This window comes from Lissotriton vulgaris, chromosome 10, assembly GCF_964263255.1.
Source record: "Lissotriton vulgaris chromosome 10, aLisVul1.2, whole genome shotgun sequence".
Lineage (NCBI taxonomy): Eukaryota > Metazoa > Chordata > Amphibia > Caudata > Salamandridae > Lissotriton > Lissotriton vulgaris.
The window spans coordinates 56,564,604-56,585,841 of NC_141698.1; the positions used below are offsets into that span (position 1 = coordinate 56,564,604).

The 21,238-nt window shown below is 44.8% G+C and overlaps 1 protein-coding gene across 2 annotated transcripts in view; it reads left to right on the top strand.

Moving 5' to 3' along the window:
- Window positions 1-21,238, top strand: part of COG7 (component of oligomeric golgi complex 7) — a 199,680-nt gene that overhangs the window by 70,295 nt on the left and 108,147 nt on the right. For both annotated transcript variants that reach the window (XM_086940442.1, XM_086940443.1), the window contains exon 7: window positions 1,770-1,892. In XM_086940442.1, the coding sequence (XP_086796568.1) occupies window positions 1,770-1,892 (123 nt within the window). The remainder of the gene's footprint in view (window positions 1-1,769; window positions 1,893-21,238) is intronic.

Consider the following 21,238-nt stretch of genomic DNA (forward strand, 5'->3'; position numbering starts at 1 on the left):
CTAAGTGCAGTGTCCGGATTTATACCCCTTGGAGTGCAGTAAATGCTTCCATTGAAGTGTTGTGTACAGATTTCCTTTTCAAGAAGTGCAGTGTGTGGGTGCTTCCCTTTGCTGTGCAGTGTGCACATTCCTTGCCCTTACAGTGCACGGAATTCCTCCCCTTGAAGTGTAACGTGTGGTACCTTTTGCATAAAGTGGAGCATACACGTTCCTTACCCTTGAAGTATAGTAATTTTCTTCCACTTTAAGTGCTGTGTGCAGATTCCATCCCCATGAAGTGCAGTGAATTCCTTCCCTTGATGTGTAGCAAGTGGGGTTTTTACCCTAGAGTGGAGCCGTCAGTGATTTCTTTCCTATGAAGTGCAGTGTGTGCATTCCATTTCTATGATGTGCAGTGTGTGCATTCCATTTCTATGAAGTGCAGTGTGTGCATTCCATTTCTATGAAGTTCAGTGTGTTCATTCCATTTCTATGAAGTGCAGTGTGTTCATTCCATTTCTATGAAGTGCAGTGTGTGCATTCAATTTCTATGAAGTGCAGTGTGTGCATTCTATTTCTATGAAGTGCAGTGTGTGCATTCCATTTCTATGAAGTGCAGTGTGTTATTCCATTTCTATGAAGTGCAGTGTGTGCCTTCCATTTCTATGAAGTGCTGTATGTGGATGCCTTCTATTGAAGTGCAACTTGTTGGAATCTTACCTAGAGGTGGAGTCCTTGTCCATAGAGAGCACTGCATGGGTTATTTCCCCTTGCTGTGCAGTGCCTAGAAGTGCTTTTATCTGAAGTGTCTGTGTGTGTTTAATCTCTCACTGGAAACCACAGTGGCTCCAGAAGCTGAATGTCTGCCCAATACACGCCATCAGATTGAATCTTGTGAGTTTGGGGTGGAGGCGTTGCCACAGAGGGGCAAATATGATCCGCAAATACTTCATTTAGTAAAGCCTAGACTTGTAAACAAGTCGAGCAGCCTGGGGATGGTCAGTCGACTGGTAAACTGAGCTACCAAGCGGCCGAGCAATATAGTCCAGGGTCTGAGTTACACAAGATTTCCCTTCACTCACTGTGGCTGTCTGATGTAGTTGTTGTTTTGTACATATCACGCACGCTTTATATTAATTTTCGGTGACCTTTGTTACATGAACCATTATACTACTATAACTACTACCCACGATCTAGCCTTACGTGCACACTGAATCCGGCATTGGATCTGTGATGTTTGTACTGACTCTAAGCACCAACCCATTCCATGGCCTCCTTTCTACATTTCCATCCTGATGCCTGCCTGTGTGTATGGACTGCATTCCTTGTCTGCACTATTTTTGGACCTGGTCTCAAAGCTGAAATATGGGAACGCTGCTGCCTGGATCCTACCCTGTAGAAGCGAGGTGGTCTTTTTGCGTATTGCTATGGTCCTCCTCTTGCGATGCCCCCCCATCCTTCTATGATTAGTCATAGCAAATCCAGGGGATCAATCCAACATAACAGAAAGTGATCAGCATCAGGGGCACATCTTGGTTCCATCTCCGTTGACCCTGTGTTTTTATGGCGCTCTGTGTATTTTGCGTTTCTGTCAGAGCGTACTTGCTGATAATGATTGCGTCTGTTAAGTGGGGCTCCTGTGCCATGGGCTTCTTCAGCAAGGCATAGGGGTGACCATGTGCACTGCATAACCTGGTCAACACTTTGTAACTCTGGTTGTTAACCAGCCTCTTGATGGGGCAGAGCTCCCTTTGTTCATTTGCCTGATTATGCCCTTGTCCTCTTCACAGGTGCAGTTGGTGACCATATGGCAGGACCTTTGCCAGGGGGACTGGCCCTTGCAGCGGCAGCTGACGGAATTCTATGATACCTTATTGGGGGCGTGGCACTCCCAGCTCCAGTGGACCAGCCAGGTGGGTCATAAAGCGTGTTGCTTGTCGTGGGGTTGTGGAGGGCAAAAACCTGACCATGTGCACCAGCCCGCAGTTCTGCCCACAAAAGACCCCTTCTAATTCTTTATGGACTTCTGGGATTAGTAATGGTGGTTCCGGTGTGAGCCCTGAGGTTTTATTCTTCAGAAGTCTTCCAGTTGCAACCCTTTCCTTTCACTCCTTATCTACATACTGCTATTATTTAACCACTGGTTTATCCCCGTCCTACTAGCTCTCGGATGTAATTCACGTCCTTAATTCAGGTAAGTTGCTGCCCAGGAACAAAGAGGAAGGGTTTGTGGATGAGAGGTTATGTAAGCAACAGTTCTACATTGTGGAATGCAGGTTGACCCCAATGTTTGAAACTCCTAATGCTACACGCCAAGCTGTGGGAAGAGCAAAGTGGCAAAAGGAATGCTTGAATTAACCTCATCCACTGTCAATCGCACAGGCCACCTTCTAGAGTATCCTTTCTCACCCACTGTGCCTTTCTGGCACGAGGCCCTTATTCAAACGATTCTTGATCCTGCTCCAATAGAAACAGTCAAGCCCGAGCTGCCAAGCCAGGTCCCCTCTAAGAAGGTCCCTTCTAAGGGGAAAGACAAGCACCCCCAGATCGCCTTCAACCTGAGGGGGCCGGAAGTGAAAGGTTGCTCTGGTCTAATCTCACATGCAACACCCTGTGAATGGACCTGTTAGCCTCAATTCATAGGGGAGCAGATCCTTACTAAGAACGAAGCATGAAACCGAATGTGCCTCTGTTCTTTGCATTCTGTTATACTTTATCCAAACATGGTCATGATCTCTTCCTTGTACTCTCTACTCCTCATCTTCAAACTCCCAATAACTCCCAATGTATTATCAAGAAAGTATCTTTGAATATGAACTCAGCATCAACCTCAGATAATCTCTGCTTTCAATTTTACTTCCACAAATAAGCCTGTGAATCTATTACCCGCTAACAGTGCATGCATATAAGCGATGACGGGATATTCTCGAGTAAGCATTGACCACCCCCGAATTGTAGGTTTCATTTCATTTTTATTTATATCTTTTAATACACTTGACTTCCAACCCTCTTGTTTTCCTCTGTGGATGCAAGGGTTTATCACACATCAAAGCAAGGATAGCGCAAAGCATCATCACAGCAAAAGAATCCGAAATGGATGAGGGAAGCGTATGTTTACGTCTGGAGGACTTTTGGTGCATGGAACAGGCGCGACCATGTGCAAATCAGTGTCAAGTTTTTGTAGTTTAGAAACATTTGAAGAGTTTTACTGCAAGAACCCTAGCTCACTATTGCCTTGAAATTGAGTTGAAGGCAGGTCTTCAGATTTGTTTACCCATATCCCAGTTCTATTCGAATCTCAGAGTTTCCTTGGCAGATCATCAGTAACATGCTAAGTTTATTGGGATCAGTGCCCTTGTAATCAAACAATGACACGCGTTTTAAGTGAATCTCTCTACATCAGTTGCTTTTCTATTAATGCATGGACTGAGAATCTCTTGGGAATAAGACATAAGGCTGCTTTGTTATTTATATTACTTATGCAAGCATTTCTTGATATAAATTCTGAATGGAAACCATAAGCTCCTTATTTAAGTAATATACACTTTTGCAGCCTTCTTGTAAAATTGCATGTAATCAATTGTTGTGTCATAGCCTAAACATTGGGGTGGCAGTCACCTATTAAAAGGAGCACCGCTTTGACTGGACTCCATTTACAGTTGAGTCAAGTGCTCTGTCCTTGCACAAACTTGTAGAGTGCCTGCTACTGGATTAGTATAAGTCGCCGGATCAAATAACCCTAACCGGGAGGTCTGGAAACGATGACATAGGTGTCAAAACTTCCCAGCAGATCCATCGTAAGTTCATTTCAAGATTTCCTGGAGTGTAATTTCTCAATTAAAGCTTGTCCTATGCTGAGACTATACACTCTGCTTATGTTACAATGTATAGGTGTTTATTTATTTTTTATTTTTTATACAGAGTTTTATATAGCGCGAACTTGACCCGAATCGGGTATCAGAGCGATTTACATAGCACCAGTTCCATTACATGAGAACACATTCATTTTTGTTAGGTACAAGGAGATTAAGTGATTGCCCCAGAATCACAGGATGTTCAGCGTCATTGCCGAGACTCGAACCCAGTTCCCCAGGTTCGAGATCGACCTCCCTAGCCGATAGTAATATAGGGATAATGGTGAACCACATTTGTTGATTCTGTTGAGTTATTACCCTGAAGTGAACCGCGATCAAGATTCCACAGGGTTTAAAATAGTCATCAACGATTTCGTTTTTTTTATTTTGATTTCACCCACAATCAAATTTGGTTTTATCCCCTGGGCTCACGCCTAATAATTTGTGTAAGGGGCATTGACTGACACATGTATAAGCCTTGCTGTTATAAGTAATGCTAGTGTGAAATATGTGATGGTCTTTTCTAGTTCTACAGTAATAAATCATTCAGGTGGCACACAAGTTAATAGTTTCCAGGTATTTTGGGCTACATCACACAGTCATCCCAGTTATGTTTGTTATATGTTTTTTCCTGTGATCATCTTGATTTAATAAATCGGTACTTAAATTTGATAGACCGGTCTCGCCATGTGTTGTTCTGGAAGAACTCAGAATAAGGGTATTCAGCTCCGGTGTATTCCCTCTAATGTGTTTGAGTAGGTGTAAATAATCCTCCATTAAGAGTTGTTTTTAGATTGTAGGTGAATTATCTTCAGCATCAAACTGGTTTTAGGGTAACCCTTTCTTTGTGTCGGGCATCGCAACACAACCAGAATAGTCAAGTCAAGTCAAAAAGATTTATATAGCGCGCTACATACCAAGAGGGTCTCAAGGCGCTTGAAGAAAGGTGGGGAGTTACTTGTCGAATATCCAAGTTTTAAGTTGCTTTCTGAATGCTAGGTGGTTCTGAGTAAGGCGAAGGTGAGTGGGAAGTGAGTTCCAGGTTTTAGCTGCCAGGTAGGAGAAGGATCTACCTCCCATGGTGGTTTTGTTGATGCGAGCTACAGTAGCAAGGGCTTGGTTGGAGGATCGTAGCTGGCGGGAGGGGGTGTAGAAGGAAAGTCGTGTGTTGAGGCATTCTGGTCCAAGTTCGTAAAGTGCTTTGTGTGCGTGGGTTAGGAGGCGGAAAGTAATCCTCTTATTGACGGGGAGCCAGTGGAGGTTTTTCAGGTGAGCAGAGATGTGTTCTTTACGCGGGATGTCTAGTATGAGTCTGGCTGAAGCGTTCTGGATGCGTTGGAGTTTTTTCTGGAGTTTTGTGGTGGTACCGGCGTATAGGGTGTTTCCGTAGTCCAGGCGGCTCGTGACCAGTGCGTGGGTGACCGTTTTTCTAGTTTCGGTGGGGATCCAGCGAAATGTTTTTTTGAGCATGCGAAGAATGTTGAAGCAAGATGATGAAACGGCGTTGACTTGTCTGTTCATCGAGAGTGAGGAGTCCAGGATGACGCCCAGGTTCCGTGCGTGGTCCGTCAGGATGGGTGCTTTTCCAAGGGCCTCTGGCCACCAAGAGTCATCCCAGGCGGAGGGGGAGGTGCCTAAGATAAGGACTTCTGTTTTGTCTGAGTTCAGTTTCAGACGGCTGTGCTTCATCCACTCGGCTACTTCTTTCATTCCTTCATGTAGGTTGGTTTTGGCAGTGCTAGGGTCTCTGGTGAGTGATAGGATCAGTTGAGTGTCATCAGCGTAGGAGATGATGTTGAGGTTGTGTTGGCGTGCGATGATCGCGAGGGGGCTCATGTATACGTTGAAGAGGGTGGGGCTGAGTGAAGATCCTTGTGGTACGCCGCAGATGACTTCAGTGGCCTCTGACTTGAATGGTGGGAGGCGGACTCTCTGAGTTCTTCCGGCAAGGAACGAGGTGATCCATTCCAGTGCTTTTCCTTGGATTCCGATGTTTCTGAGGCGTTGTAACAGGGTGCTATGAGATACAACTGGGTAAATATTCAGGCCGTTGTTACGAGCAGCCCAGAAATTGATCAGGTTTTCCCCATCCCTGGAGTTACTGATATCAGGAGTGGCAGTAACATCAGCATAGGGGAAAATCTGGTCCATCAAATGTAGGGCGCTAAGGGTCCACTAAGGAATGAGGAATTACAGAAGACCTGTAATTCTGGACCCAGTTCCACTGCTAATTCCACACATGGAGATTTTGGCTTTATGAAAGTCCAGGGATCTGCATTAGTCTTTCATAATTCTAATGGGGCCATTAACTCCTGATACCAGCCCATTGGAATTAAGAGGCCTCTCTTAGTGGGGACTATAGAAGGGTGTTCTGGAAGTGTGTGTGTGTGTGTGTGTGTACATGTGTGTATATGTGTACATTAATGGACAGCCTGGCTTTGTAAATGGTGTTGGAAGGGTGTAACATACGTGGGGGAGGAGCAACCTTAAGTCGTTGGAGTTAATTTTGTTGTATTTGACGTACATTTTATGCAATGTGGTTTAACAAGATGTTCATTAAGCTGAGCTGTTGATAATTATGTAAATTACCAACTTACTGTGGGTGGATACCTCCCTTCTTTTTACTTGTGAGAGTTCTTATATGAATGCTGTCCCGCAGGAAAGATTAATTTGAACAGTCCCCTAACGTGTTTATGGCTAATTAGCGACGTATTGGGGAGGGGTTTACTTTTGTTAGATAATCGGTTCTTTCAGGATTACATGAGCAGGACTGACTCTGGTACTCCACGACAGATGGGACTGGTAATGCAGTTAGGGAACCACCAACATTAACTCTTCAGGTTACCCCTAGCATATCAAATTGTCATTCCTGTGACAAGTGCCATTTCTCAGATCTGCACGCTGAGTCCCTAGCCCATGGAGTCCGTAAATCCAAATGGGGGGCTCGGAAAGATCAGGATTTTAATTTGGAATATTGTAAGGTTCGCTGGGAAACTTTAGGTTGGTACCTGACTTGAATATGTTAAATCATATAATATAGTTCTTTTCCAGGTAACATGGTCAGTTGATGAAGTGTTCAAAACATTGAGGTGTTCCATGAAACCTATTGCTATAAACTCTGTTTTATTTCAGGCCTTTCTGTTGATATGGAATATTGAATTTAAACAGTTTGTTATCAATTTTTACAAAGACAATTTTCTGTAAACGCTAATCCAAATTTTGTTCAGCTCTTCAATTTTATAGATAACCACATTAGAACATCCTCCTCATAAAATTTTAACTTCAACGTGGTCCTATTGCTAGGTTAAGTAGTCATTGTAACATCCCCACTATAGATCTCTTCAGGGGGAGTGAAAGAGACCTTCCGTCCCAGGGGATGGACCAACGTGGAAGTCTGCTGCTCTCTTGTACCCTTGAATCTAATGTTTGCAGCGCTAATGAGTAAGTGTTCACCTCCACAAGCAGTGTTCTCACCTGTGACTCTGTAAGGAGCCAGTTGGTCCTAGATATTATCTTCGTCTATAGACATCTTTTTGATCGATTGGTGGTGGGTGGTATTGACCCTAGCATTCGCATCGATCACAACCCTCTAGTAATCACCATGTGTATTCCCGATGTAAAAAAGACTAGCATGGTGGTGGGCACAACGAACCTCATTGCTAAAGATGACAATCGAAGGCTAGTGTGGAGAGAAACTGACTTATCAATGTTTGTGGGCAGGTTATGTACTGATCAGCTGCCCCTGGTAAACACATCTTTCAAATGAGCAAACCTGTCTGGCAGTTGAGGACTTTGAAAGGTTAGGGCTATTAATCGCAGTTTATTTGACACAGTCAGGATTAGGGGAAAAAGGACCTCAGCCTTGGTTTGTAAGGGAGCGTAGGCTAGCCTGCATTTGTCTACATCATGCCCTTCAAGCTGTCGCCGGAGAATGTGTTAAAATAGCCAGCTGCAGGAAAGACTTCAAACTAACCTTGAGGAAAAAGAAAGTGTATTATCAGTACCAAGCATGGGATAATGTAGTTACTGCATGTAACGTTAAAAATGCCAGTCTGTTCTGGCATGTGGTAAATAAAAGTAAATCGTCTAGTGATTGTGTAACTCATCACTGGACACTAGTATGAGTCCTGATAAATGAGTAGATCATTTCCCCCATGTATACAGTTCAGGGGACACATGAGGTGGGTACAAATCAATTTGGGCCAAAATTACTTCTGGACATTGAATGAATGAATGAATGAATGAATCAAAAAATATTTATGGAGCGTTTAGCTACCCAAGGGTATCCCAGCGCTAATAGCAGCTGTGAACGGACAATGGCAAATTACTAAGCAAGCTTAAGGAAAAACCATGTTTTGAGAAGTTTCCAGAAGGCTAAAGGGTTGGACGCATGACGAATTTGAAGGGGAAGGGCGTTCCACAGCCGGGCAGTGTTATAGGAGAACAAACGGCCACCGCTTCTCGCCTTTTTTATGCTTGGAACTAAGGCCAGACGGAGGTTATCCGAGCGCAGTCGCCTGTTAGGACGATAGGGCGAGATGATGGAGCGGCTGATAAGCGGTCCCTTCCCTTCTAAAGACTTGTGAACAATACAGAAAGACCTAAATGTAATTCTCTCCATTATGGGAAGCCAGTGAAGGGTATTAAGAGCTGGTTTGGCGGTTAGGAATCCGCCGATCGCGATGGTTGCTTGGAGATCTCCTAGATAAAGGGCATTCCCGTAGTCCAAGCGGGAAAGAATTAGAGCCTGGACCATGAGTCTCCTTGCAAGGAAGGGTAAAAGGGGAAAAACTTTCCGAAGCATCCTGAGAATCCCCTAGCAGGTGGCTGCCAAATTCAAAGCTTGATGCTTGAAATTCAGATTGCAATCAAGCCATATGCCCAGGCTTTTGATCTGGTTTTTAGGGGCAGGAGCGGGCCGAGACAGTCTGGACACAGCAATCCTGCATTAAAGATAGGGGAGTTGCCTAGGCGCATCAGCTGCGTCTTATCTCCATTCAATTTCAGATATGAAAGCTCCATTCACTTGGCCACCTTCTCCCGGCATGCGCCTAGGCCGGGGGAGGAGTTGTCAGAATGGTTTAAGACCACAACAAGTTGTGTATCATTAGCGTATGGGATTATCTTGATGCCAAAAGGAAGAACTATCTCAGCTAGCGGGCTTTTATATACATAAACAGAGAGGGACTAAGGGACGATCTCTGCGGAACACCGCAGCTGAGAGACATATGTTTTGAGATATTATCTCCTTCGAAGACGTGAAAGGACCTATCTTCCAGAAAGGATGATGCAATGGACCCCAGCCACCTCGAGATTCCTGAGTCTAAGAACCAGGGTTTTGTGGTTGACCGTGTTGAAAGCCGCACTGCGATCTAAAAGGATGATGACCGCTGTGCCTCCTCGGTCCAGAATTTTTTTGGACTCTTTGACTACTGCTAAGAGAGCAGTCTTTGTCCCCTTTTGGGGCCCGAAGCCAGTCTGAGAGGGGTGAAGGAGATTGCGAGATTCCAAAAATGTGGAAAGGACTGAATTAACATGTTTCTCAACAATCTTACTGATCCCGGAAGGAGGGAGATGGGGGCGATAGTTCCCCAGGAGATCAGGATTGAGACTCTGCTTTTTTAGCAACGCTTTCACCATGGCACATTTCCACGGAGGGGGAACTACTCCAGAAGAGAAAGAGGAATTGATATTCTTCAATAATACTGGAGAGACTGTTTCAGCGACTCGGTTCAAAATAATGGGGGGTGCTGGGTCTCTGGGAGAACCCGATTTTACCAGAGCCAGGATAATTCTTAAAGACTTGAGATCCATCTGAGGAATTTCTTCCAGAAGGTGCTCACTGTTCTGAGGGGCAGTATCCAAAAATAATGTAGGTAGTGTAAATGGCTTAAATTGTTTTGTGGAAGAACTCTGCCAGTTCATTACAGTGAGCACGGGCACCATAAGTGGTAACTGGTGGGGAGGGGGGGGGAGGGGTGAGTTTTTCTTCATAGTATGTGGCTTGTGTAGATTTGATTTCCGCTCTATAGATTTTGATGGCCTCCCTATATTTTAGTTTGTTTGATGAGGAATAGTCCTTTCTCCATGTTCTTTCAAGTCTTTTACAGACTTGTTTATGGTCGCGGAGCTTAGGGGAATACCACGGCGTTATCTTAGTCCTGGCTTTATTCCGAATACACTTTTTGGGAAGAAAGCGGTCTGACGAAGACTCAATCCACTTGTTAAAATTGTCATTAGCGCCGATGGGATTAGAGTCAAGGATCGGCCTGGTATCTTCGAGGCATGATATTCATTGTTCTGACAGGAGTTTCAACCATAAACGTTCCTGGCTTCTAACTGGGCTAACAGAAAGGGTGAAACACGTGGTGACCCAGGCAAAAGGAATCAGGAAATGGGCTGACCAAGGCACGGGGATAAGACCCCTCACCGATAACTCGTCAATATTGGAAAAAATAGGGTCAAGTAAGTGGCTGTTGGAGTGAGTGGGACCAGTAAATTTTAGTTTGAGCTGAAAAGCTGCCAGATCGCTAGTTGACTCCGAGGCGACTAAATATGAGGTGTTATCAAAGTGAAGATTGAGATCCCCCATTATCGTAAAGTTAGAGGGGGAGCTGGCTAGGTTGCCTGCCATTTCAGGGAGTAGTTTAGAAAATTGTCCAAGGGCCCCAGGGGGACGATAGATTAAGATACCTGAGAAAGGGAGGGTAGGTGAGAATCCTATCGCAAAGGAGAGGTTCTCACAATCGGGTAAGGAGCCTGCTATAATGCGACATTTAAGCTGACTTTTATGTATTATAGCAATGCCACCACCTTTGCCTGATTCCCGATCTTGCCTCTGAATGTGGTACCCAGGGAGGAGGGTTTGAACGAGGTCAGGTCTGACTCATTATTGACTCATTATTGAGCCACTTTTTGGTTAAAAACAGTGGTTCCGGGCATTCTTCCTCTAATAGGATAGAGATTTCTGCTGGGTGTTTGGATAGCGACTTACAACATTGAGTTCTCCTTAGAAGTTATTGAGGCAGTCTACGCTCTTGGACCTGATGGAGTCCCGGTGGATCTATATAAATCAAACGTGGAACTATGGGCTCCTTTTGTTACTAATGTTATTAACTTGGCATGCAAAACTGCCCTGCCTCAATCAAGTTATTCACTGCTGGGAGAGAATTGTCCTTCGTTGCTTAAGCTCTATTTGCCACATCCTTTATTTCCCTTGGAGGCAGTACAGCTCTGATTCCATCTGATTTCCATGTGACAATGCTTCACTCCAACCACTTTTTCATTTTATCTTTTTTGTAAATTTGATAAATCTTTTTCCTTAAGGTTTTTAATCCTGTTGCTTAAAGTACATGGGTTTACCAGTGTAGGCCCGCATTAATGCATTTACAGATGCTGTCTGATTTAAACATTTTTTGCAGTAGCATCTTTTTTTAAATGTGCTGGTAAGTACTGTAAGTAGTTGATGTTTTAAACTTTTTCATTTGATGCTTTTGTTTGCAGTATTCTTAATTTGTTTGTTATATAGTAATATTTTTTTAAATGACTGCTTTCTGCTTTGATGCTATTTCTATATAGCTGAATAAAGCTTTCTTTGATTCATTGGATGCTGTGATTTCTTGAATTGTTAGTTTTTTAAAAGAGGTGAAAAAAGTTTCAAAGTCATAGCAATACTTGTGTGCTTCAGCATACTTTGCGTAATTGCGAAAGATGCATCCACTCTGGATGGTGGGGAAAAAAACAATCTAATTTTGGAGTCTGTGTACTGGTGCATAGTCAGTTTTTGGAAGAGGAATCACAAGTCTGTTTGAAACCAAATTGCAATGTCCACACCCAACACTTGATGGTAGGAGAGTGCACAGCACATGAATGAATAACACTACAAGTTGCAATCCAATTGTTACAGGTAAGTAATGTTTTTTTTCTTCTGCTGTAAGGTGCAACTAATCAAGGAATTATTTCATTGTGCTCATTCTTGTGCTCGTGCCTACTGTCTTAATTCTTTCCTGAAGTCCATACTGCTGACTCGACCAGTAAAGGTTTTCTTCTGAACTAGGTACTCCATTTCTGATGCGCGTTCTTAACATGCTTGTTATTTCACGCTGACTGCTCTATATAATAAAATGATGATATAGCCAAATTGCTCCATCTTTAATTATTAGCAAAGGTGTGGCGGAAGCAGAATGTTTTATTATTGGGCAACGCAGTAATCCTTTTAAAACGCTTAAAGCAATAATTATTATAAGAAAGGCCTCACATAAACTGCAGCCTGCTTTACAGGATAGAAATGTATTACAATGCATTGTGATGATCAGACTTGTGGATTATTGAATGCGACTAAGTCATATTCAGGATCAGACTGTAATGTTAATGCTTTCGTCAGAATTGCCCCATCATTTATCCCACTTTCCAAATATTGTTAAGCCAATCACAGTTCTTTTGGAAATATATTATTTCTAGTCACTCATAATGCAGTGCGACATTCTGTTTTACGTATATAGGTTAACTGAACTATCCTTCATTATTTGGTGGTATGTTTAGTGGGATTACTTGTTATTGCTATGCTAGGTAAATGGCTTTCCCGTTACTGTTAGCCGTTATAAATCTTTCCTGTTCCTGATATTCTATATCAATCAATCAGGGAATTGTGACGCCCGCTACTCACCCGTGAGGGTCTCAAGGCCCTTGGGGGGAGGGAGTGGTGGGGGGTGCAGCTCCGGTTCAGTCGAAGAGCCAGGTCATGAGGCTCTTCCTGAAGGTGCGCAAAGTAGGGGAGCGTCTGATGTTGACTAGGAGCTCGTTCCAGGCTCTGGCTGCGATGTAGGAGAAGGCTCTCCCACCCTCTCTGGTGCTGCGGATGCGCAGGGTTTCCATTAGGGCGAGGTCGGCGGAGCGGAGGTTTGTTTTGGGTACGTGGAAGGAGGCTCTTTTGTTGAGGTATTTGGGTCTGGTGTTGTGGAAAGATTTGTAGGCATGGGTGGGTAGCTAGAAGGTTACTCTCCTCTCGGTGGGGAGCCAGTGGAGGTCTTGCAGGTGATGGGTGATGTGCTCATGTCGTGGGATGTCGAGGACGAGTCTGGCCGCGGTGTTCTGGATGGTCTGGAATTTGCATAGCAGGGGTTTGTTGATTGTCAGTTACCAGTGGCCTTTATCTATCTTTCCTGTTTCTTGTATTCTCGGTCTTACCAGTTACTGGTAGTCTGTATCAATTTATCATTCTAAGCCATTTCCGGTCGTTTGTATATAATAGCCCCACTTCAGTTACTTTTGCTCTTTACCATTTCCCCTTCGTAGGTAGTCTTCATCAGTATTTTTTTTTGTTACCTGTTTCTCTTAGCCTCTTACATAATTCTTAGCTACCTGTAGGTTTTATAATGTCCTCTTACTGGATATGATCATCAATATCCCCTGTTACTTAAAGTCTTTCTTAATCTCCCCCCATTACTTTTAGTCCTTATCATTATTTACTGGAAGCTTTAGTGTCCCCTTGATACTGGAAGCCTTTATCAGTGTCCAGCGGTACTGACTATATTTATCAATATACTCTGTTATTAGAAGTCGTTATCAATGTTTCACTCTACTGGTAGCCCTTCTGGATGCCCCCATTACTGGGAGTCTTTTTCAATCTTCTGAGTTCCTTGCATTCGTCCTCGCTTGCCCCGTCCTGTTACTGATAGTCCAAATCAGTTCACCATTATCTGAGTGCTCCCACTGCTATAGACCCACCGCTAACTTTTCTCCGAATATTTATGTACAAATTAAAGAAATCTATAAAATGCCCTTTCCCCTTTACTTTTTTTGGTGTGAATCCTCACATCAATATACAAGCCCATTTGAGGTTCACAAAGCATTTTCCAGATAATGTTGCTAATTTATCAGAAGTCGTGCATAAGATCTCCATCATTACTTTCATTCTTACCCTGCATCACTTTCGATTCTGTGAATTCAATTTCCTTTTGTCATAAAGTGAGGGCCTGAATGTGCTGTTGATTTGATTAACAGGTTGGGCTGAGTGTATCACGCATGCCATTCAGCTGATTGGCAGCAATTACTATATTACCAGCCAAACCACAGGGGATGGAGTGCTTTATGGGGTTAAAGTCTTTATGAAGAGAAGAAACCAATGTACAGAATAGTTCCAGTAATACATTTTCGTTGGTACATGAAATACAGCTCGTCCAAAAACAAACCGGTCAGCTGGGCCTGCTGATCCATTCAGCGATGGGCAGTGAACCCAAATTTTACCATAAAGTTAGTGTTTATTTGTTCTGCCTGTAATGCTGATATTCCCCTTCTGGACAGGACTTGGAGCCATTGGATGGCAGCTGATTTGCTTAAGAGTCAACAGTAGAAACATTATACAGATACATCTGCCCAAATTAATGTATAGGGGGTTCTGCCCTGGATCCGAGGTTCGGAAGGAGAACATTAGAGGACAATCTACATGGTTTGGAGTGGTTCAAGCAGTCGTGAACAATATTGAGACGGATTTGGAGACTAGTGCATTAATAATGGAGTAGCACGTCACTTCATAGCAGTACTGTTACGCTGGACAAAAATCTTTGGATGTGTGGAAATTACCCAATATTTTAGTAGCCTAATAGTATTTCTGCTTAACTTGAAAGGTCTCAATTTGTGGCCATCTTTTAAAAAAAATGCAGGCTCCTCACTTGACTAGGTGGCAAACTTCATCATTTGAGTCGCCCCTCACTAGAAGTAGGTTTTTCTGGGTGGCTCTCCACAGATAGGTGCTGCACATTGAGTGTAGTTTTTTTATTTTGTTTCGAGTCTCCTGGGGTCTTATTCCTGTTAAAAGTGAGTGCAGTCTGGTATAACAATCGTTTTATTCTTTATATTCCCTTCTTACCGCAACACCAAAAATATAGATACAGGTCTGAGTTATGATGACCGTCTCTTTTTATATTGATTGTTCAACATGTTTCGGCCTCTATCAAACCACATTTGTGTCGCAGGCAGTCTTCAGGGCCCTAGGGACCCACAGACTGCGCTCTTGTCTATCCTGTCCCAATGATGGTGTGTTAGTTGCGAGAGTAGAGTAAGAAGTATGACCTGTTTTCGGATTTCAGTCAGGTATATTCTGCAGTTCCTATATGGAAACATAGTGACAAACATTCTGGATTTAGCTGGAATTTAAGAGATAAAGTAATATATATTCTCTCTCGCTTTATTTCACTCACATAACCCATTCTTTGGTATTGTAACAAAGTTAAAGAGGCGGTAAATTAGTGCCTTCTGTTGTGGGGTGTTGGCAAATTCCTGGCGTAAAATGAGACTCTTTTAGTATTTAGCTCCTGCATTCAACTAAATGTGAGCTCCCTACAAGTAATTTAATTCAGTCTTCCTGCTGTGATTTTGCATACCTGTTCTGAAGGGTCCCTCTCTTCTACGGTGCATGTCATTTTTAAACAATTGTAGAGGGCTTTGCAGTCTGTGGTCTCAGCAATCAGTTTTGCACTCTGTTTCCCTGTCGAAGCAGTCACAATAGGCTTCACTCATCAAAGAAATAGTCTTGGTCTGCTCTCAGTTCTTCACTTGAGTCCAGAATTTCTCTGGAAACTTGCCCCACATACGAATGTGCCTTGTTATCATCTACTCAGCCTGAAAGTAAACTTGGACTCCTGCAACCTAGTTTTCAACAACCAGTACAACATAGTTGGTTGAATATAATCTGGACCAGAGACAACCCAATCAACTTCTTCAAGGATTTATGTATCCGTGATCCAGACTCATGTTGTTTCCAATTTCTAGCACCCATCCTGTGAGTGTGTGGTCGCCTGCTGCACAATTGTCCCAAACACACACATTGATGGGAACTTGGTGTTGAGGGCACTGCACTAAGCTGGCTCAGGAGTTACCTGACTGACCGTACATCTAAGGTTCAAATAGGAGCCTTTACCTCCAGCAGCCAACCCATTAACAAGGGTGTGCCACAGGGATCCATCCTAAGTCCCACACTCTTTAATCTGTATGTATCTCCTTTAGCTAAGGTTATTAAAACCCATGGCTTTGAAACAGTGCCGTATGTGGACGACACTCAACTGCTATTCACCCTTGGACCAGATCCCACCGATACTAAATACAGATTCAAGCAATGCATGGTAGACATTAATGATTGGATGACAAACAACCATCTCCAACTTAACGCTAGTAAAACTGAAATCCTACTCTTCGGAAATGCACAAAAGTTGTGGACCAATGACTGGTGGCCTTCCACCCTAGGTTCATGTCCTTCACCTAAGACGGCAGAACTCAATCTTGGAGTGATAATTGACAACAAACTCTCTGTGTCGGACCACGCAAATCATGTGGCTCGCACATGCTATGGACTAATGCGTAGCCTCCGAAAAATCTTTAAATGGGTCCCACAGTGTTCTCGCATGCCACTAGTGCAGGGATTAATAATAAGCCACCTAGACTATGGCAACGCTTTACTAGCATCCATAAACGAAGAACACTTAACAAAGCTCCAGGTCCTGCAGAACACAGCGGCCAGGCTGGTTCTTAACCTCACCCCCCGCTCACCCTCAGCTCCCAACCTGAAGATCCTCCACTGGCTTCCAATGAGGAAGCAGATCAACTTTAAAATCTGCTGTCTGGTACACAAAACCCTTAACAGACCAGGACCCCACTATCTAGCTAGGAAACTGGAAAGACATCAGCCAGCCAGAACTCTTCAATCTGCCAGTAAACAACTTCTAACTGTCCCGAAGATCGGCACCATTAAGAACGACGGCAGAACATTTCCCAAAATTGCCCCTATGATATGGAACACCCTACCTCTGCACCTTCGCATCGAAATCGATCATAAGAAATTATGCAAATTCCTCAAAACCTGGCTATTCTGAGCCCATTGCGCCCAGATGGTTTCCCCTTCTCTTCATTCTCTTGGTTTCTGAGTACAGGCTAGTGCTATGAGACCTTAGGGTGATATATGCTCTCAACAAATACCAATACATAACACACATAACATGCCAGCATTGACCTATTGCCATAATAGATACAACGCAGCATATTTGAAATAATTCAAAGAACTGGGCCCTCCATCTGCGGCTTTCAGCCAAGTGATTCTTGATCATGGGTAACAATAACTTGAAAGTACAGAGCACACATTGCTAAACAGTACCTACATTACCGCCTTTCTGCATCTCAGCTTGTGCCAAGAAGATTGTAGCAGTTAGAAGGCAAGACCCCTGAGCCAGCTCAAATAGGGGGCACGGAGATACCCCCTCTGTACTCATTCCGTTTCCTCCAGACTTTCATCCATTTCCGATGACAGCCACTGCTTTCTTATATAACCCTCTCAGCCAACATGCACCAGTCCATGTCCCACTTCCAGTCCCTCAATTGTGGTGCTTGCACCACACCCCATAGTCGAGCAATGTTGTGTTTGGCTACTGCCAGTCCTCGGTCATACGGGTTTGCTCCATAAAGTTAAGGTCAGTTGCATCCCAAATGTTTATCAGACACCACTTATTGGAAGTTGCCATATTGCTCCCACACAGGTAGTTCATGCATGCAAACACTAATTCCCAGTAGTATTGTATCACGGGGCAGCTGCAAATTATGTGAAAGAAAACACCCTGTTGGCGGCATTGCCTACAGCAGTTGCCCTCCACATTTTTACCATGGTGGGACATACAAAGTAAGACCTGTGGAGAAGTTTCAGTTGCACCAGGCAGAACCCAGAGTTAATAGCTATCTCCCTCGGGGACACTAGGTTCTTCAGGCCACTTGTCATCTTCAAGACCCTCCTGGTCTCGCTCCCATTGTTCCAGCAAGTGCTGGAGAGTGTCCGGTGAGGTATTGATTCGTTTTTTGTATGTGAAGGAACCTGCCTTTCAGGGGTGAGGACTCAGGAATTTCCTCTCCCCTGGGAAGTGCAGCCTGGAGTGCTTGTCACACCTGCAGGTAATGAAAGGTCTCGGTTGGGGCTAACTGGTAGTCTTGCTGCAAGACAACAAAAGGGATGACTTATTCCTGTGCCCAGAGATCCCCTACCCTGAAGAGTCCAATAAGATCCCATTTATCGAATCTGGGTGTGTCCCTAGAGTAGCCAATGACTCTGAGTCCCAGAAAGGAGCGGCCTGAGTGATCTTGCCACTCCAACCAATCGCGCAAAGTGCTGTGTGCCAGATGTCAACCGTTACTGCCATAGGGCCTTTGAGATAGATATGGCATGGGCTGGCTTCTAGAGCCCTAAGATAGTTCCCTGGTTGCATGATCTGTCCATCCATTCCAAACATGGGTTCATCCGCTGTGATAAGTGCCCAGTGATTAATGGTAGTAAGTTGCTCCACTCAGTAGTATTTTTGGATGTCATACCACCCCCTCGTAGGTTACTGTTGGCTATTCGTGCAGGAACCCCATCCCAAAGTTATGTCCTAACTTCGCTCTCTATTGCTTTAAAGTAAGTCTCAGGAATAGGATAGGGTATGGTGTGCACGGCGTAGAGGAAGCAGGGCAGGGCCATCATTTTGAAAAGTGCAGCTCTGCCCAGGAGTGACAGTGGCAAGGACTTCTAGTGCTGGACATCACACTTTAATTGTGCAAGCGGTGGCTTCAGGTTTTTGGCATAGACCAGGTCTGGGTCAGTGGTGACATGAATTCCGAGGTTTTGGATCTCATCTTTAGCGATTCTAACCTCGGAACCCCGAGGCAGTTGCAGCATCTGTCCACTCAGGATATAGATCAGGGATTTTGTCCGATTGATGGTACAGCCCGAATAGCGACCAAGCTGAGTATGAATTTGTAGTATTTTGTTAAGTGTGAATGCAGGGTCTGCCAAATAGAGCAGAATGTCTGCGTAGAACGATAGTCTATCCTCCCAGTGTTCGGCTCATCGCAGACCTCGGATCAGCAGATCTCTTCTTATCCAGGCAGCCAGGGGTTCTAAAATGAGTGCAAAGATTAGGGGCGAGAGGGGGAACCCCTGTCGAGTACCCTGTTGGAGTCTAAATTCTCAGGAAATTCCCCAATTAACTGTGAGGCACGCTACAGGTTTGGTGTAGAGGAGGCGTTTCCACACTGTATAGCGTGGGCTGATGCCCATCCTGGCCAGATCGTCAAAGAGGTATTTCCATTCGATTGTGTCGATTGCCAATCAGGCATCAAGAGGACTAAGGCATCCTCCTGGAGCCTGTTGGGTTGGCCCAACATGCCATGGAGCCACCGAAGATTACGGGCAGTACTGTGCCTCGGCATAAAGCTGGACTGATCCTGATGAACTAGTGCAGAGATGACCGATATGAGGTGGTAGGCTAATTAGCTAATATTTTAATTTTGGGTTTTAAGGAGCGAAATAGGCCTATACGATGACCAGCTCTCTTGTGGTTTACCCTCTTTGTGCATAACAACAATGGAGGCCAGACTTTAGTCCCTAGAGATTGAGCCCTTTTTCCAGCTCTCTTTGTACATCCGCAACAGGTAAAGGGCGAGTTTAGGAGAAGCTAGCTTATAGAGTTCAATAAGTACTCCGTTGGGACCCACTGCTTTTCCAGAATTAAAGTTTCGTATCGCCCTTAGAATTTCATCTTCAGTGAGATATGCATCTAAGAGTGCTCTGACCTCACATGTGAGGCCAGGGAACTGCATTTCGGCCAAGAGTTTGTGGGATTCTTCCACCGTAGCGGTCTTAGCTGAGGAACATATCTGGCTTTGGTATGCAGCAAAGGCGTCTGCAATTCTCTGTCTTTCTCTTTGGCGTTTACCATAATCAGTCTGAATTTCCAGCACCCAGCGGTTCTCCCGCTACCGCCGCTCAAGCCATGCAAGGAGTTTTCCAGCTTTATCTTCTACCTCATAAAGGCGGTGTTGTGTTGCGCTATGCCTCGCCTTGGCAGCCTCCAATGCTAGGTCCCTATATTCTTTTTCCTTGAGGCCCCTGGGAATGTCTAGCGTCCCCTTGGTCCTGGTCAGTCAAGGTGGTCTCTAATTCATGGAGCTCCTGCTCAGTCGCCTCCAATTAAGCCCTGATGTCCTTTTTGTGCCTCATTATTAAGGAGAGGCCCTGCCCTTTATTGACTGCTTAGTATGCTTCCCATAGGGTCAGCTCAGAGTCCACTGAGGACTCATTTTCCATGAAGTACCGTTCCATGGCCTCCAGGAGGCGTTCTCTGATTCTAGGAATTTTGAAGTCCAAGGATTAAGTGTGATTTCACTGCGTTCATGTCTGTTGCAAAGACCATTGACAGCCCACAGCGATGAGTGGTCAGTTATACCCCTGGCCACGTGCGGACTTCTTGGAATCTAGAGAGCTGGCTTGCCAGAGTAAGGATATAGTCAATGTGCGAAAGACTGCTGTGAGCCCCTGAGTAAAATGTGTAGTGCTGTGTTGTTGGTTTGCAGTGTGCCATGCGTCTATTAGGCCCAGAGCTGACAGGAAGTCAGCAAGCAGGCAGCCCAGGGATGCCACTTGCCTTGGGGGCCAGCAGTCCTCATCACAGCGGGCCATGTTAAAGTCCTCACCCATCAATTGTTCCCTGTCTGGTAGGCTGAGCAGCACTGTGCTCAGGGCTGGGAGCAAGATGTCCTGAAGCCGTGACGGGACATAGGTGGAGATGATATTGGTGGTTGTACCCTCTCAATTCTCCGTTAGGGCCACATAGCTTTTGTGTGCTTTGGGCCAGGTGTGGTGGATGGTAAGCATCGGCATTTTTAAAAATCAGGATCCCACCTCCCTCTGGAACCAGCAGTGTATCTCGCATGGGCAACCATTTTGTATCCCCACCTGTCCAAAGCCCACAAGGCATTGCCCATAAGATGCGTCTTCTGGAGGAGGAGGAGGAGTTCTGGGAAATGTCGTTTTATGTTCTGCAATACCACCTCTCTTTTAATTTTATCCCCATGGGTGCATCCCTGGTCCCTTTCTCGTTAGTGTGGTCTTGAGGTCGGACAGGGAACCTGCGCTGGGCTCCATCAGCCAGTACCTTGTGCTGCGAAGTGCTTTCTCTAAACAAAACAAAATGAAAAGGGAAACAATACTCCAAAAATATCCTCATCACCCTGCCTCCCTGCCTAGCAGACTTTGAACTGCCCGGCACCCCAACATTGCAGAGTTCCTGTCACCCCAAAACATCCTTTAAACTATAGGTGGCAGTGGCAACCGCCCTCCACCTGCCTCCCCAAATTAAAAAGATCAATTGTTACCAAAATCATCCATCTTAATTCAAAGGTTACTCGCCCACAAATGCTGCGTTTACTCATCACAGGCATCAAGGGCAAGCAGGCATCAAGGGTAAGACGTCACTCTCTGCAGGTGTTCGTATTGTTGATCACCAACTGTTATGCCTCCGCCCTTACCCTTCCCCTTCGAACAAGTCCCGGCGGGGCTCCTGTTGACTGGCCGACCGTCTTGGCTTTGTGGCGAGTTGTGCTGCTGGGGCGAA